The sequence below is a fragment of the Triticum dicoccoides genome, chromosome 4A (genome assembly GCF_002162155.2).
Source record: "Triticum dicoccoides isolate Atlit2015 ecotype Zavitan chromosome 4A, WEW_v2.0, whole genome shotgun sequence".
NCBI classification, from domain to species: domain Eukaryota; kingdom Viridiplantae; phylum Streptophyta; class Magnoliopsida; order Poales; family Poaceae; genus Triticum; species Triticum dicoccoides.
In genome coordinates, this window is record NC_041386.1 from 500,268,215 (window position 1) to 500,285,600 (window position 17,386).

Here is a 17,386-nt window from a genome sequence, read left to right on the forward strand (position 1 = left end):
GGATGTCTATCTAAGTGGGAGTTCTTAAGTAATATGATTAATTGAACTTAAATTTATCATGAACCTAGTCCTGATAGTATTTGCATATCTATGTTGTAGATCAATTGCTCACGTATAGCTTCCCTGTTTTATTTTTGATATGTTCCTGGAGAAAAATAAGTTGAAAGATGATAGTAGCAATGATGCGGACTAGGTCCGTGATCTGAGGATTATCCTCATTGCTACACAGAAGAATTATGTCCTTGATGCACCGCTAGGTGACGGACCTATTACAGGAGCAGATGTAAACATTATGAACTTTTGGCAAGCTTGGTATGATGATTACTTGATAGTTTAGTGCGCCATGCTTTACGGCTTAGAACTGGGAATTCAAAGACGTTTTGAATGCCACGGAGCATATAAGATGTTCCAAGATCTGAAATTGATATTTTAGACTCATGCTTGAGTCGAGAGGTATGAGACCTCTGACAAGTACTTTGCCTACAAGATGGAGGAGAATAGGTCAACCAGTGAGCATGTGCTCAGAATGTCTTAGTACTACAATCGCTTGAATCAAGTGGGAGTTAATCTTCCAGATAAAATAATGATTGACAAAGTTCTCTAGTCACTATCACCAAGTTACTGGAACTTCGTGATGAACTATAATATGCAAGGGATGACGAAAACGATTCCCGAGCTCTTCGTGATGCTGAAATCGACGAAGGTAGAAATCAAGAAAAGCATCAAATGTTGATGGTTGACAAGACCACTAGTTTCAAGTAAAAGGGCAAGGGAAATAAAGGGAACTTCAAGAAGAATGACAAGCAAGTTGCCACTCCCATGAAGAAGCCCAAAGATAGACCCAAGCCTGAAACTGAGTGCTTCTACTGCGAAGGAAATGGTCACTGGAAGTGGAACTGCCCTAGATACTTGGCGGGTAAGAAGGATGGCAAAGTGAACAAAGGTATATTTGATATAAATGTTATTGATGTGTACTTTAATAGTGTTTATAGCAACCCCTCAATATTTGATACTGGTTCAGTTGCTAAGAGTAGTAACTCGAAACGGGAGTTGCAAAATAAATAGAGACTAGTTAAGGGCGAGGTGATGATGTGAGTTGGAAGTGATTCCAAGGTTGATAAGATCACCATCGCACACTCCCTTTACCTTCGAGATTAGTGTTGAACCTAAAATAAATTTTATTTCGTGTTTGCGTTGAGCATAAATATTATTGGATCATGTTTATTGCAATATAGTTATTCATTTAAGTCAAAGAATATTTATTGTTATATTTACATGAATAAAACCTTCTATGGTCACACACTCAATATAAATGGTTTATTGAATCTTGATCATAGTAATACACATATTCATAATATTGAAGCCAAAAGATGCAAAGTTAATAATGATAGTGCAACTTATATGTGGCACTGCCGTTTAGGTCATATTGGTGTAAAGCGCATGAAGAAACTCCATGCTGATGGACTTTGGAATCACTTGATGCTTGCAAACCATGCCTCATGGGCAAGATGACTAAGACTCCGTTCTTCGGAACAATGGAGCGAGCAACCGACTTGTTGGAAATAATACATACTGATGTGTGCGGTCCAATGAGTGTTGAAGCTCGCGGCGGGTATCGTTATTTTCTGACGTTCACAGATGATTTGAGCAGATATGGGTATATCTACTTAATGAAACATAAGTCTGAAACATTTGAAAAGTTCAAAGAATTTCAGAGGAAGTGGAAAATCATCGTAACAAGAAAATAAAGTTTCTATGATCTGATCACGGAAACAAATATTTGAGTTACGAGTTTGGTCTTCATTTGAAACAATGTGGAATAGTTTCGCAACTCACGCCACCTGGAACACCACAGCGTAGTGGTGTGTCCGAACATCATAACCATACTTTATTAGATATGGTGCAATCTATGATGTCTCTTACCGAATTACCACTATCGTTTTGGGGTTATGCATTAGAGACAACTGCATTCACGTTAAATAGAGCACCGTCTAAAAATTCATTGAGACGACATCATATGAACTATGGTTTAGCAAGAAACCTAAGTTGTCGTTTCTTAAAGTTTGGGGTTGCAATGCTTATGTGAAAAAGTTTCAGCCTGATAAGCTCAAACCCAAATCGGAGAAGTGCGTCTTCATAGGATACCCAAAAAGAAACTGTTGGGTACACCTTCTATCACAGATCTGAAGGCAAGATTTTTGTTGCTAAAAATGGATCCTTTCTAGAGAAGGAGTTTCTCTCGAAAGAAGTGAATGGGAGGAAAGTAGAACTTGATGAAGTAATTGTACCTTCTCCAGAATTGGAAAGTAGTTCATCACAGAAATCAGTTCCAGTGATGCCTATGCCAATTAGCGAGGAAGCTAATGATGATGACCATGAAACTTCAGATCAAGTTACTACCGAACCTTGTAGGTCAACCAGAGTAAGATCTGCACCAGAGTGGTACGGTAATCCTGTTCTGGAGGTCATGTTACTTGACCATGACGAACCTACGAACTATGAGGAAGCGATGATGAGCCCAGATTCCGCAAAATGGCTTGAGGACATGAAATCTGAGATGGGATCCATGTATGAAAACAAAGTGTGGACTTTGGTTGACTTGCCCGATGATCGGCAAGCCATAGAGAATAAATGGATCTTCAAGAAGAAGACTAGCGCTGACCGTAATGTTACTGTCTACAAAGCTCAACTTGTTGCAAAAGGTTTTCAACAAGTTCAAGGAGTTGACTACGATGAGACCTTCTCACCCGTAGCGATGCTTAAGTCCGTCCGAATCATGTTAGCAATTGCCGCATTTTATGATTATGAAATTTGGCAAATGGATGTCAGAAATGCATTCCTTAATGAATATCTTAAAGAAGAGTTGTATATGATGCAACCAAAAGGTTTTGTCGATCCAAAAGGTGCTAACAAAGTGTGCAAACTCCAGCGATCCATTTATGGACTGGTGCAAGCATCTCAGAGTTGGAATGTATGCTTTGATAAAGTGATCAAAGCATATGGTTTTATACAGACTTGCGGTGAAGCCTGTATTTACAAGAAAGTGAGTGGGAGCACTACAACCTTTCTGATAAGTATATGTGAATGACATATTGTTGATCGGAAATGATGTTGAATTTTTTGGAAAGCATAAAGGAGTGTTTGACAGGAGTTTTTCAAAGAAAGACCTCAGTGAAGCTGCTTACATATTGAGCATCAAGATATATAAAGATAGATCTAGACACTTGATACATTTTTCAATGAGTACATACATTGACAAGATTTTGAAGTAGTTCAAAATGGAACGGTCAATGAAGGAGTTCTTGCCTGTGTTGCAAGGTGTGAAGTTGAGTAAAGACTCAAAACCCGACCACGGCAGAAAATAGAAAGAGAATGAAAAGTCATTCCCTATGCCTCAGTCATAGGTTCTATAAAGTATGCTATGATGTGTACCAGACCTATTGTGCACCTCACCAAGAGTTTGGCAAGAGGGTACAATAGTGATCCAGGATTGGATCACTGGACATCGGTCAAAATTATCCTTAGTGGAATAAGGATATATTTCTCAGTTATGGAGGTGACAAAAAGTTCGTCGTAAAGAGTTACGTCGATGCAAGCTTTTGACACCGATCTAGATTACTCTAAGTCTCAATCTGGATACATATTGAAAGTGGGAGCGATTAGCTAGAGTAGCTCCATGCAGAGCATTGTAGACATAGAAAATTTGCAAAACACATACGGCTCTGAATATGGCAGACCCATTGACTAAGCTTTTCTCACAAGCAAAACATGATCACTCTTTGGGTGTTAATCACATAGCGATGTGAACTAGATTATTGACTCTATTAAACCCTTTGGGTATTAGTCACATGGAGATGTGAACTAATCACATAAAGACGTGAACTATTGGTGTGAAATCACATGACGATGTGAACTAGATTATTGACTCTAGTGCATGTGTGAATACATAGACAAACAGAGTGTCACTAGTATGCCTCTACTTGACTAGCTCGTTAATCAAAGATGGTTAAGTTTCCTAGCCATAGACATGTGTTGTCATTTGATGAACGGGATCACATCATTAGAGAATGATGTGATGGACAAGACCCATCTATTAGCTTAGCACTATGATCGTTTAGTTTATTGCTATTGCTTTCTTCATGACTTATACATGTTCCTATGACTATGAGATTATGCAACTCCCGAATACCGGAGGAACACTTAGTGTGCTATCAAACGTCACAACGTAACTGGGGTGAATATAAAGATGCTCTACAGGTGTCTCCGATGGTGTTTGTTAAGTTGGCATAGATCAAGATTAGGATTTGTCACTCCGATTGTCAGAGAGGTATCTTTGGGCCCTCTCGATAATGCACATCACTATAAGCCTTGCAAGAAATGTGACTAATGAGTTAGTTGCAATATGATGCATTACGGAATGAGTAAAGAGACTTGCCAGTAACGAGATTGAACTAGGTATTGAGATACCAAAGATCAAATCTCGGGCAAGTAACATACCGATTACAAAGAGAACAACGTATGTTGTTATGCGGTTTGACCGATAAAGATCTTCGTAGAATATGTAGGAACCAATATGAGCATCCAGGTTCCGCTATTGGTTATTGACCGGAGATAAGTCTTGGTCATGTCTACATAGTTCTCGAATCCGTAGGGTCCGCACGCTTAATGTTCGGTGACGATCGGTATTATGAATTTATGTGTTTTGATGTACCGAAGGTAGTTCGGAGTCCCGGATATGATCACGGACATGACGAGGAGTCTCGAGATGGTCGAGACATAAAGATCGATATATAGAAAGGCTATGTTTGGACATCGAAATGGTTTCGGGTGAGTTCGGGCATTTATCGGAGTACCGGGGGGTTACCGGAACCCCCCGGGGAGTGTGTGGGCCTTATTGGGGCTTAGTGGGAGAGAGGAGGAGGCGGCCAAGGTGGAGGGCGCGCACCCCAAGCCCAATCTGAATTGGGTGGGGTGCCGGCCCCCCTTCCTTCCCTCTCTCTCCCCCTTCCTTTCTCTCCTACTCCAACTAGGGAAGGGGGAATCCTACTCCCGGGCGCGCCATGAGAGGGGCAGCCCTTCCGCTCCTCCACTCCTTTATATACGGGGGAGGGGGCACCCCATAGACACACAAGTTGATTGATTAGTCGTGTGCGGTGCCCCTGTCCACAGAATTTCACCTCGGTCATATCGTTGTAGTGCTTAGGCGAAGCCCTGCGTCGGTAACTTCATCATTACCATCATCAGACCGTCGTGCTGACGAAACTCTCCCTCGCCCTCAGCTGGATTTAGAGTTCGTGGGACGTCACCGAGCTGAACGTGTCCAGATCGCGGAGGTGTCGTACCTTCGGTGCTAGGATCGGTCGGATCGTGAAGACATACGAATACATCAACCACGTTATCATAACGCTTCCGCTTACGATTTACGAGGATACGTGGACAATACTCTCCCCTCTCATTGCTATGCATCACCTAGATGGATCTTGCGGGTACGTATGATTTTTTTTAAATTACTGCGTTCCTCAACAAAGTGTTGCATGTTACCACACATATGTTACTCCCCACTATAGAGGTAGTAAAAGCAACTCCAATGGGAGGACCCATTTTGTCCGTTTGGGTCATCCGTACAGAAAACTTGGCCCAACGGGGCGACCCAAACGGACGCCCGTGTCCGCCTGCTGTTCATCCTCGACCCAAACTTGACCCAAATCTGGGAGCAAATGGGTACGAAGCGGACGGAAGCGGACGCTCTCGTCTACCGCTGTCTCCCGCTCGTGTCCGCCCCTGGTCTGATATGTCAGCGACTGCACCTTTTGCCTCCACAACACCATTGTGATTTCTACCTCCACAACGCCCGCAACAAGGCCACCAGTGGTGGTCGCCACCGCGCGCTCGGCCGCTCCTCCGGGCCGCAGCGAGGCCACCGGCGCAGGTCGCCGACGTGCGCTCGGCCGCTCCTCCACGCCGCAGCGAGGCCACCGGCGCAGGTCGCGACGCGCATTCGGCCGCTCCTCCGCGTCGCCGCGAGGCCACCGGCACCGGGCTCCTCTGCGTGCTCGGCCGCTCCTCCACCCCCCAGCGAGGCCACCGGCGTAGGGCTCCTCCGCGCGCTCCTGCTGGGGCTCGAGGCCCGGACGGCGGCGCGAGCAGAGGGTGGCTGCAGCAGAGGCGCGAGCAGAGAAAAATCTCGCGGGGGAGGGGATCCGCGAGGAGGAGGGGAGGAGCGACGCGAGGGAGAGATAAGGGGCGACATGAGGGAGATAGGACGGGCGCCGCGACGAGGAGGGGACGGGCAGCACGAGGGAGAGAGGAGGGGGCGGGCGGCGCAAGGAGCTTGAATCTGTTTTTGTGCCGCGCATTGGGTACAACGCTTGTCCGCCTCATGTCCGCTAGGCGGACAGGTAACCCAAACCAACACGAAACGGACAAAATCCGTGTTCATTTGGGTCCTTGCATTGAAGTTGCTCTAACATAAACTAATAACATATGCCATGTTACTAATCTGTGTGACTAGTCATTGTGGCTAGTCTAACTGGGTGTGAGTACTGGTTGCTGGATAGTGGACGCGGTGAGCAGGAAAAGGCGTGCGCGGTGCCACATCACCGTCAGCAAATCCGTGTATGCCGACACTTTTCTTAACTTTTGTTACTCACATGGGAGCTACCCCAAGCTGCAGCTCTGCCAAGTGCCAAGAAAGTGGTGGGGCGCTGCACCGTTGTCCATCAGAACGTGGCCCCCTGACCCTGTCCTGTTCATGGCTGAGTGCTAGGTCTCCAATGGATCCGGGACACGTCCATGAGTAGACCACAATCGTATGTATACGGATATTTAATGGATCCGGTATCCATAACCCGTGGAACGGAACTGGTAGTTCCACCGTCCATTCTAACAGTCGTCTCAGCCTATAAAACCCGGGCCACCCGGAAGCCTACACAAACCAAGCAGATAAGCAGCTGTCCTACTGTCACATACACACACACACACAAGTGCTAGCTAGCTAATCGATCAGCCAGCCATGTCGGAGGAGAAGCACCACCACCTGTTCCACCACAAGAAGGAGGGCGAGGACTTCCAGCCCGCCGCTGACGGCGGCGTCGACACGTACGGGTACTCGACCGAGACGGTGGTGACCGCCACCGGCAACGACGGCGAGTACGAGCGGATCACCAAGGAGGAGAAGCACCACAAGCACAAGGAGCACCTCGGCGAGATGGGCGCAGCCGCGGCCGGAGCCTTCGCCCTCGTACGCCCTCTCTCATCGTAACTAGGAGTAGTAATTACCATACGAATATATAGCTCTTGTCGGGCTTGGCTAATGGATTGCGTGTCTACGTGCAGTACGAGAAGCACGAGGCGAAGAAGGACCCGGAGCACGCGCACAAGCACAAGATCGAGGAGGAGGTGGCTGCCGCCGCAGCCGTCGGCGCCGGCGGCTTCGTCTTCCACGAGCACCACGAGAAGAAGCAGGACCACAAGGAGGCCAAGGAGGCCAGCGGCGAGAAGAAGCACCACCACTTCGGCTAGGTCGCCGTCGACGTGCGGTGGCCGGCCTCGCCGCCGGCCGTGCGTGTGCCTACGTTACGTGTGTTCCATAAGTGAGAGAGGCTGGGACGTGGGCCTGGTCTCGTGCTCGCCTGTGCGTGATTTTCTCTGCGTGCTAGCTTCCGCGTGCTTAATAAGTGGGGTTGCTGTTTCTTGCAGTGGCTCTCACACCTCATGCGTCGGTGTGTGTGTCGTGTGTCGGTGTGTGTTTCAATTCTACCGGCGCCCTGTATTTGTAATTCCACTTTATTATGCAAGTCCTCACGAAACTTTTGTGGCCCATCTTCTCAAAATTTGCTCTAATAATGTCATCGGATCAAACTGCATATATGCGTGTTCGAATTCGAATACTGGTTTATTTATTTTTGCGGCAAGTTTTGTTTTGTTTTCGCGGGGAGTATAATAATTGAGTTCATGCATACAAGGAATTTTGTTCCACAGTAATCTGCTCCCAGATCAAAAATTGATCAATTACACGAGGCGTGCACAAATTTAGAGCCGGTGTTAATTCATCTATCCCTCCCCGCAAGAAAAAACAAATCTATGTATTCCCCCGTGTCATCTGGAGTCAGCATCAGCGTGATGAGATAAAAATAACATGGTGATATAGCCTAATGGAGATTCATACTTTCTATATAGTCAGACTCTTCTGTCACTCATGACGATCACCTATTAATCCTGGCGTTACATCTTTGTACCAAGTGCACCACAAAGATTGATTGCATAGCACTTTTGCATAAAACAAAGCAAATTTTGTGCTAATCCATTGGTTTGACAAGCTTGACAGGGGATCCACTCTTCCCTAAAGTGGAAATGATTTTTTTTAACACAGTACAGACACAAGCGCTCATACATATGCACATACACTCACCCTATGAACGCTTACACGCACATCCTATCCCTATCGAGACACTGAGCCGGCATATCATCTTGACATTTATGAAGTCATCGTAGCGCCTCGTCGTCGACTGGAACGTCTTCTCCCACTGAAACAGCATTGCCGAAATCCTTAAATAAATTCAGGAATAATGCGAGCACCAGAACTTGAACCCTGGTGGGCTTGGATACCACTATCCCTCTAACCATCCAAGTCCAACCACTGGTTGGTTCGGGTGGAAATGATTTTGTTGCCAAAGACTGATTAGATAGCACTTTTGTGCATAGATATATTTGGACAAAAAATACATTATGACTTTGAAAACACATGCATAATTCTTAAAAACACGTGAATGATTCAAAATTACGTGTACACTTTCTCAAATTGCACGAGCATTCTTTCTACACGACAAGACAATTTTTCTTTAAAATGCATTATTATTTGTTATCAAAAACAACTAATGTTTTTAAAATTTAGATTACCACTTTTAAAAGATGAACACTTTTTAATTTTATGAGTATATTTTCAAAATACAAGAACTATGTTGTAAAAATACATGAACTTTTTGCAAATTCCCTTGAATATCCTTTAAATACACCAGCAATATTTAAAAAAATGCATGAACAGTTTCTCAAAATAGGTAAACACAGTTTAAATCAAATGAATATCTTTTAAATTTTGTTCTAAATTTGGTGGATATATTTTGAGGGTACATGAACGTATTTATAAAAGCACCATTTCTACAATACTCAAAATTTTATTTATTTTTATTAGCAAAGAAATTCCATAAAAAATTACCTTCTAGTGACCACACAGTTGCGATTTAAGCATAATTGGTTTAATGCCAACTTTTGATACTGAAATATCTCAAAGGCATGGGCGGACATGGTGTATTGCCCACTACAAGTGGCCTATTGCATGGGGCTCCTATTTCTTGCGTAGGGCGGTAGTTCAAAAAACATTCATTAAACTAAAAAAATCACGTATAACAAAAAAGTTCAGGGATTTTAAATAAATATGAAAATTCTTGGATTTAAAAATGTTGGCCAAATTTGAGAAATATTCATGATTTCAAAAAACATCTTCTGATTTCAAAAGGTATTTTCAAATTCGCAAAAAATGTTCTGGTATTTAAAAAATGTTCAAGTTCTTTAAAAATGGACACAATTTTACAAAAACGAAAGGTAAACTGAAAATAAAAGTATAAAATGGAAAAATAAAAAGGAAAAAAGAATAGACAACCAGTAGAACCTTCTCAGAACCCGAAAGACATAGCTAGTTGGGCCGGCTGAACTGATGTGCGTGAGAGCTTTTCTTTAGGGATAAGACTGAACTTTATTTATCAAAGATCACAGTCTGTGGGGTACAATTCACATGGAGCTATATCTCACTAATTTTTTTGAGGGAAAAAGCCTTTTATTTAATTGAACTCCACAGATAGTGGGATTCAAGTTTGGTCATGTGCCTGGCCAAGCCACACATGACGCCCCTGAGCTAGTGATAACAAAAACCTAGCTAACTTATGAGCTTCAAAATTAACCTGACGACTTTCAAAAGAAAAATTACAAAGAAACTGTGATGATCTAGTCCTGATCTCACTAATGACCGATCCATAGGAGCCTTTATATCCTTTGGTAATATCCTCTATTACCTGTTTGCAATCCGACACAACCACAAAGCGTTGGATATTGAGGTCTTCCGCTAGGGCAATGGCCTCCCGGCATGCAATCGCCTCGAGTGTGGCTAGTTCACATTCACCTAGAATCACCAGGGCTGAACTTCCCATAAAATCACCATTGATATCCCTGCATATGGCTACAGCTGACCCGCCTCTATATGTCCTCAATGCTGCATCCACATGGATCTTGGCAAAAGTCGCTGGGGGCGCCTTTGGTCTCTGAACACCAGAGTTTCTGCTTGCCCTTGTGTGACGAACAGATTTGGGGGCTCTGGCTGCATCCAAGTCAGCAATGAAACGCTTAATGAACGCATGTATTGCATGTGGCGTCTAAAATATAGCCTCATGGATGGCCTTCCTTCTAGATGTCCATATCGCCAAAGAGTTACAGATAGAAGGATGAATTTGTCGTGGGGTAGCGTCTCTACAAGATTGAAAAGCCAGCTCTTTGCCCTTTCTTCTGTTGTTGCCGCCAAATTGACCCCCAGTTCCTCATCGACAAGAGCCCATGTACATCTTGAAACTGTACAGTCTAGCAGCGAGTGCTGCCATGAATCTGGGGCACCACAGAAGCCGCAGGTACACGAGGTTGACATATTTCGATGCACTCTGACATCCTCTGTGGGCAACGATTGCTTGGACATCCTCCATAGAAACATGCGTGCTTTGGATGGGACCTCCGTCTTCCACAGAGCTTTCCATGCACCCTCGTTTGCACGCATATTTGATGTTCCTGTCGATCCTTCTAACCATGCTTCTCTCCTGATCCTTGTCGTAACCAGCATGTTATAAGCAGAGCGCACCATGAATTGGCCGCTCCTCTCATGAACCCAGCTCCAGAAGTCATGTACATTCATAGTGCAGATTGGTATGCCCGAGATGACTCTTGCATCTATAGGCATAAAGGTAGCATATAACAATTGTCTGCTCCAACTTCCAAGTAGCATTCGTTGTATCAATCAAATCTGAGACCATTTGTGGGGGATTAGTAGATAAAGAGCCATACGGCCTCATCATCTCCTCTCAGGGCAGCCAGTTATCTTCCCAAATAAATATGCTTTCACCGTTGCCTATCCGCTTTATAAGCCCTTGCCGCAGAGTGTCTCGGCCCTCAATTATAGCCCTCCATACCTCACTGGGGTGACTCCCAAGTGTAGCCTGCAATATCGACGTATGCGGGTAGTATATGCTCTTCAGTACACGGGCACTAAGAGAGTTGGGGGTCCTGCAGCAAACGCCATGCTTGTCTCGCCAACATTGCCAGATTGAAGAGCTCAAAGTCTTTAAAACCCAGGCCACCAAGGCTCTTTGGATGTGTCATAGATTTCCAAGATACCCAATGAGGTTTGCGCTGTCCATTTGTGCTTCCCCATCAAAATTTCCTTATCATCATGTTAAGGTGTTCACATAGACCTCTCGGTAGCTTGAAACACGACATAGAAAAAACAAGTACTGCTTGCGCCACTGACTTTACTAACACTTCCTTCCCTGCCATAGACATGGTCCTCTCGATCCATCCCTGAATTTTACTCCACAATCTATCTTTCAAGTATTTGAAAGCTCCATTTTTTGACGCCCCAATATTGGAAGGCATTCCTAGATATTTCTCGTTCAAGGTTTCACTGGGAACATTCAGAATGCCCTTTATATCATTGCGAACAGTATCCGGCACACCCTTACTGAAGAATATGGATGATTTAGCATAGTTTATACGCTGCCCTGTCGCTTGACAATAGATATCCAACAATTGGTTTACCTCGGTAGCTCCAGCACCGTTTGCCTTGAAGAACAACAGGCTGTCATCAGCAAATAGGAGATGGTTTACTGGTGGTGTCGTAGTCGCCACCTGTACCCCTCCCAAATTGGATGACTCCCCTCTTGATTTTAACAGGCACGACAGGCCCTCTGCTGCTATCAAGAACAAGTATGGAGATATCAGGTCCCCTTGCCGGATCCCCCTTGATGCTTTGAACTCCTCAAGCTTCTTCCCATTAAACATTACTGAAAATTGTACTGAGGTAACTAGACTCATGACAATGTCAACCCAGTTACCACTAAAACCCAGTTTGAGCATTATCGCCCTCAGATAGTCCCATTCTACCCTATCATATGCCTTCATCATATCAAGTTTCAGAGCACAGGATTGATGTTTCTTAGCCCCGTTCCTTTTCATAAAGTGTAAGCATTGTAGGCAGTTATTATATTATCAATAATTAATCTGCCTGGAACAAAAGCAGACTGCTCCTCAGAGATTATTTCCGGTAGTATCTGTTTAAGCCTGTTGGAGATGACCTTGGAGGCAATCTTGTAGAGCACATTACAAAGGCTGATTGGACAGAACTGTGAAAGTAGTGTGGGGTTTTTTACCTTTGGGATCAGGACAAAAATAGTGTCATTAATGCATGATGCAGATTCAGATCCATCTACAATCTTCAGCACCACTTTCGTCACATCCTCACCACATACCTCCCAGTGCCTTTGGAAGAAGTGGGCTGGAAAGCCATCAGGACCCGGTGCCTTAATCGGGAACATTTGGAACAGAGCCTCCTTAACCTCCTGTTGTGTGTAAGGCGCATTAAGTAAATCATTCATAGCAGGAGTTACCTTAGTTGGCACAGTATCCAATACTTGGTCCATGTTATTTACCCCTTCAAAAGTATATAAGTTTTTATAAAACTCTGTAGTCATCACTTCCATCTCTGCCCCGTCTTCCGTCAGTGAACCATCTGCCCGTTGAAGCGATTTAATTTGATTCTTCCTGCGCCGGTGGCTTGCCCTCAAGTGGAAAAAATATGTATTTTTGTCGCCATGGGTCAGCCAATCGAGCCGCGCCCGCCGGCGCCATAACATCTCCTCACGGTGGAATAACTCAACCAGTCTGTCGACTGTCTTCGTCTCCAGATGTGACGGACCGGATCTTCCTGGAGTTGAGCATAGTTGTTCCAGCTGCTTTTTTAATTGGATGATCTCTCTCTTGACAGAGCCGAACTGGGTGCGATCCCATGCAGACAGATCACCTGCCAGGTGACCCAGCTTCTCGCGCAACGAGGCAACAGAATCTGCTGCATGCATGTTCCATCGATTGTTAACTGTTGTGAACAAAGAATCCTCTCTCTCCCACATTGTTTCATATTTAAAAGCTCTAGGGCCCGCATTGCATGCATGCATATCACGTAACGTGAGGAGTATAGGAAGGTGATCCGAACTAGCTGCACTCTTGTGAATTAATGCTGTCATTGGGAGAGCCAGAGACCATTCAGGATTTACCAAGCACCTGTCAAGCCTGAACCGGGTATACGTGCCTCCAGTAACCTTCTTTTCAAATGTCCAATCCGGTCCTATATAACCTATGTCAGATAAACCGCATGTGTCGATCGCTTCTCTGAAGCCATCTGTTTGTGCTTGACTCCGGGCTCCCACACCATCATGTTCATGTATATGTAGAACCCCGTTAAAATCACCCAGCACCGCCCATGGCCTGTTTTGTGTTTCAGCAATACCCCTCAAGGTATCCCATGTTTGAAATCGCTCTGGAACCTGGGCCTCCCCATACACAAAGGTTACTCGAACCTGCAAGTCCACCATTTCATCAACCAGGACATCAATATGATACTTAGAATAACCAAGAACTTCAACTTTTATTTCATCATTCCAGAACATCCCTAGACCGCCACTGCGACCCGAGCTACTAACTGCAAAGCTTTTATTGTAACCTATTGTTTCTGCCAAATTCTCAACTCTCGAACCCTTTATTTGTGTTTCTACAATACAAAATATAGAGGGGGAAAATTGCCTCGCTAGATCCCGAAGCTCACGAACTGTCGCGGCCTTGCCAATTCCGCGGCAGTTCCAACACATCATACTCATTGCGCTAGGCGCGACCCCACTGGGAGGCCCGCCAAACGCGCATCTGAATTTTTGTTGGGTGTTGCATTCTTTGCCAGATCAACTTCATTCGTTGATGGACTAGCCTTATTCCTCTTCGGTTCCTGTTTTGACGTGGGGCTGGGGGGTACCACCGGTGGTGGTAACATCAACTGAGTCTTTGCTGCACTTGCTATTGTATGATTAGTATGGCTGGGCTTTGGAACTTCAGAACCTGCTGCTCCCCTCTTCCTACTCTCTGCCTCCACCATGGTGACGTCGTCCTCTATGTGTTCTAGATCATCACTGTCCTTGTTGCTGAAAGGGTTGGATTGTGTGGTTGAACGACCACCACCTCTACCATTGCGGCCTCTGTCGCGTCCTCCCCTAGTTCCAGTCTCTCTCCCGGACCACTGCCAGGCCCTCTAAACTAGCTTGCCCTGAGCTCTTTGAATACCATTGTCTGCGGAGGGTGAACTCCATCACCACACTCCTTAAAGAGATGACCCAAGTTCCCACAAACCGCACACCAGTCAGGCAGTCTCTCATATTTGACTCTGAAGATAACTCGTTCAAGGGAGTCCTTCTTCCTAACCACCAGCGAAACAACATTCTTGAGGGCTTGGTGACATCTATCCTCACTCGAACACGAACAAAATTTCCTTCAAAGTCATGTGATTTCGGTTCAACAAATATGAATTCGCCCACCGTTGCTAACAAGGCCTTAACTTTGGAGAAAAAGCCATCTGGTAGATCATGGATCTGAATCCATATGTTTTGTGAAGCCGTCATATGGAGCCAGGACGACAGACTTTCCCTTGAAGTTCCATGGTCCCTCCTCCATCACTCTTTCCCAATCACCAAGGCAAGAAAATTGCATCGAGTAAATATTATCCTCGAGCGGTCTGAGCTTCACCTCTTGTGCCAAATCCCACGCGATCCTCATGTTCTTATAGAACCAATATTGACTGTAGTTTTTGTCGGTGTGAACCCTAGCAATCGCCATCCATCGGTTCGCATCCGCCATCAGCTCGGCTTCGTCAACCACCACATCTTGCAGTTCATCCTCCTTCAATCCTAGTTCCTCCATCATTGCTTCAAGATCGGAGTTGGCCGTACCCGAATTTGACGACGTCTTATCCATGATCCTCTTGCCCGGGTTACTTGATCCGCGGGCGGTATGATCCCTAGCACGAACCCCAAGCCTCACCAGAGCCGAGGCCCTCCAGGAGCCCCAGCGATCGCCGGTGAGAGCAGGAGGGCAGGGGAGGAAAGATCTCTACGGGGGCTGCCGCCGTCGCCGAGAGTAGGCAAACCCTAACGAGAGGGGAACATACAGCAACCAACTATCGAGCCCCTAGCCACTCCATCGGATAGCTAGCTATATCTCACTAATAACGAGTATAAGTCTCGTCTCGCCTGATGAGTCCGCGGGTATGGGGAGGCCCATTAACGCGTTTACTCGCTCGGTTGTTTGTTCGCTTCTCACGGTCACTTGCTCGTTCTATAGATTGTGTAAGATAGTTGCACTGGTCTTTTCTTTCATTTTGTTTTTTGTTTTTTTGGTTCTTTTTGTTTTTAAATGATTTTTCATTTTTCTTCGTTATAAATTTGGTTTTTTCCCACTGGTTGTCTTCTGTTTTTATATCTTTTCTTGTTATACTTTGGTTTTCTTTGTTTCATTTTCTGTATCCCTTTTTTGGCGACTTTCATCAGTTTTTTTGTTGAGCACATGTTAAATTTTCTTCAGTACATGTTCAATGTTTTTTATATACATCAAAAACATTTTTATATACATGTTAACTTTTTAAAATAAATGATTAACATTTTTGAAACTTATGTTTTGATATCTACTCCTTTCATTCATAAATGTAAGTCTTTCTAGAGATTTCAATAAGAGATTACATACGAAACAAAATGAGTGAATCTACACTTTAAAATATGTCTATATACATCTGATGTAGTTTGTATTGATATCTCTAGAAAGACTTATATTTAGAAATAGAGAGAGTAATTTTTCCATAAACATTGCATGTAATAAATTTTTAATACAAGATTAATATTTTTAATACAAAATTAATTTTTTTAATACATGGTGGATATTTGTTTCATAAACATTTTTAACATTATTTAAATGCTTGATTGACATTTTTTCAAATAGAAGACTAACATGTTTTAATACACGTTTAAAATTTTATTATACACATTTAACATTTTGAAATGCTTGATTAACTTTTCCCAGGTACAAGATTAACATTTTTTAATACATAGTCAACATTTTTTATACACATTAAACATTTCAAATGCTAGATTAACATTTTTCAAATACAAGATTGTTTTTCAAATGCTTTATAAATACTTTTTAAATACATGACCAACTTCTTCACACACATTGTATTTTTTTGTATACATTTTTGATATACTTAAGAAACATTTTCTTTATACACATTTAACACTTTTGACATGTTTGGTTAACATTGTTTTCAAATGCTTTACACATTTTTTAATATATTTATTTAGAATATTTGGAAGTGTAAACAAAAGTAAAAAAGAAAACAAAAACAAAAATAAAAACAAAGAACCTAAAAAACAAAACGAAATATGTATCTGGCACACGGGAGTTTTTCTGCAAAACTATCTACCGCATCCAGCGCTGTACGATTTGCATCAAGCGGTCAACGCTTCTTTTCCGCAAACACCCGCGCGTCGGCTGCGCGCTGCTCCTTCCGCGCAAGACGCGCGTGGACTTTTCTGCCGCTGCTCCATGTGCAGCTCCTCCCGTGCATGGCGCATGGGCTCCATGCGTTTTTTTTAGGGTGCTCCATGCGCTTGCTGCTATTTGTTGTTCCTGCCACTGTTCCATACGCGATCTGCTGCTGTTTACTAGCTAGGTTAGGGTAGCTAGGCTAGCTGATGTCTGCTAATTAGGCTAGTTACTAGCTAGAGTAGCAGCGAGTGTTGTTGCTATTTCATGCTAGTAGCCGATGCAATCTACTAGCTTCTATGCACTCTTCTTCCATTTTTTTGGTATAAAAGAAAAAAAGCTACAAAAAGAATGAAGTTTTTGTCAGATACACATCTCTCTCGCAATAAACTGTCTTTCGACGATGTTTTCTACTTTGATCCTGACAACTTCGATACCATCACGGTATTAATTTTGACCCGAAAAAAGGTTGTTTGATCTAGAGGAAAAAAGTTTTTGAAAGATACTTCGATAAATTTTGTGTAAATAAGATGGTATTTTAAGCACCGCGGACCTGATAACTTACCTACAAACACATATATTAAGTTTCTAAAAAAAGATACCCCAGTAACTTTATGTGAAAATAGCATGGTGATATACAAACCACATATATGATAATTTGCATACAAACATTGCGGTAAGATTTACCGGGGAAGGGTAAATTCTGTTTAAATAACATGGTAAT

General features: G+C 43.7%; 1 protein-coding gene across 1 annotated transcript; it reads left to right on the forward strand.

Annotated features, from left to right (window-relative positions):
• Positions 1 to 6,912: 6,912 nt before the first annotated feature.
• Positions 6,913 to 7,824, forward strand: LOC119286407 (abscisic stress-ripening protein 5-like). The gene is made up of 2 exons (XM_037565779.1): positions 6,913 to 7,240; positions 7,336 to 7,824. The coding sequence occupies exons 1-2, from the start codon at positions 7,013 to 7,015 to the stop codon at positions 7,519 to 7,521; spliced, it is 414 nt and encodes a 137-aa protein (XP_037421676.1). The 5' UTR covers positions 6,913 to 7,012; the 3' UTR covers positions 7,522 to 7,824.
• Positions 7,825 to 17,386: the final 9,562 nt, after the last annotated feature.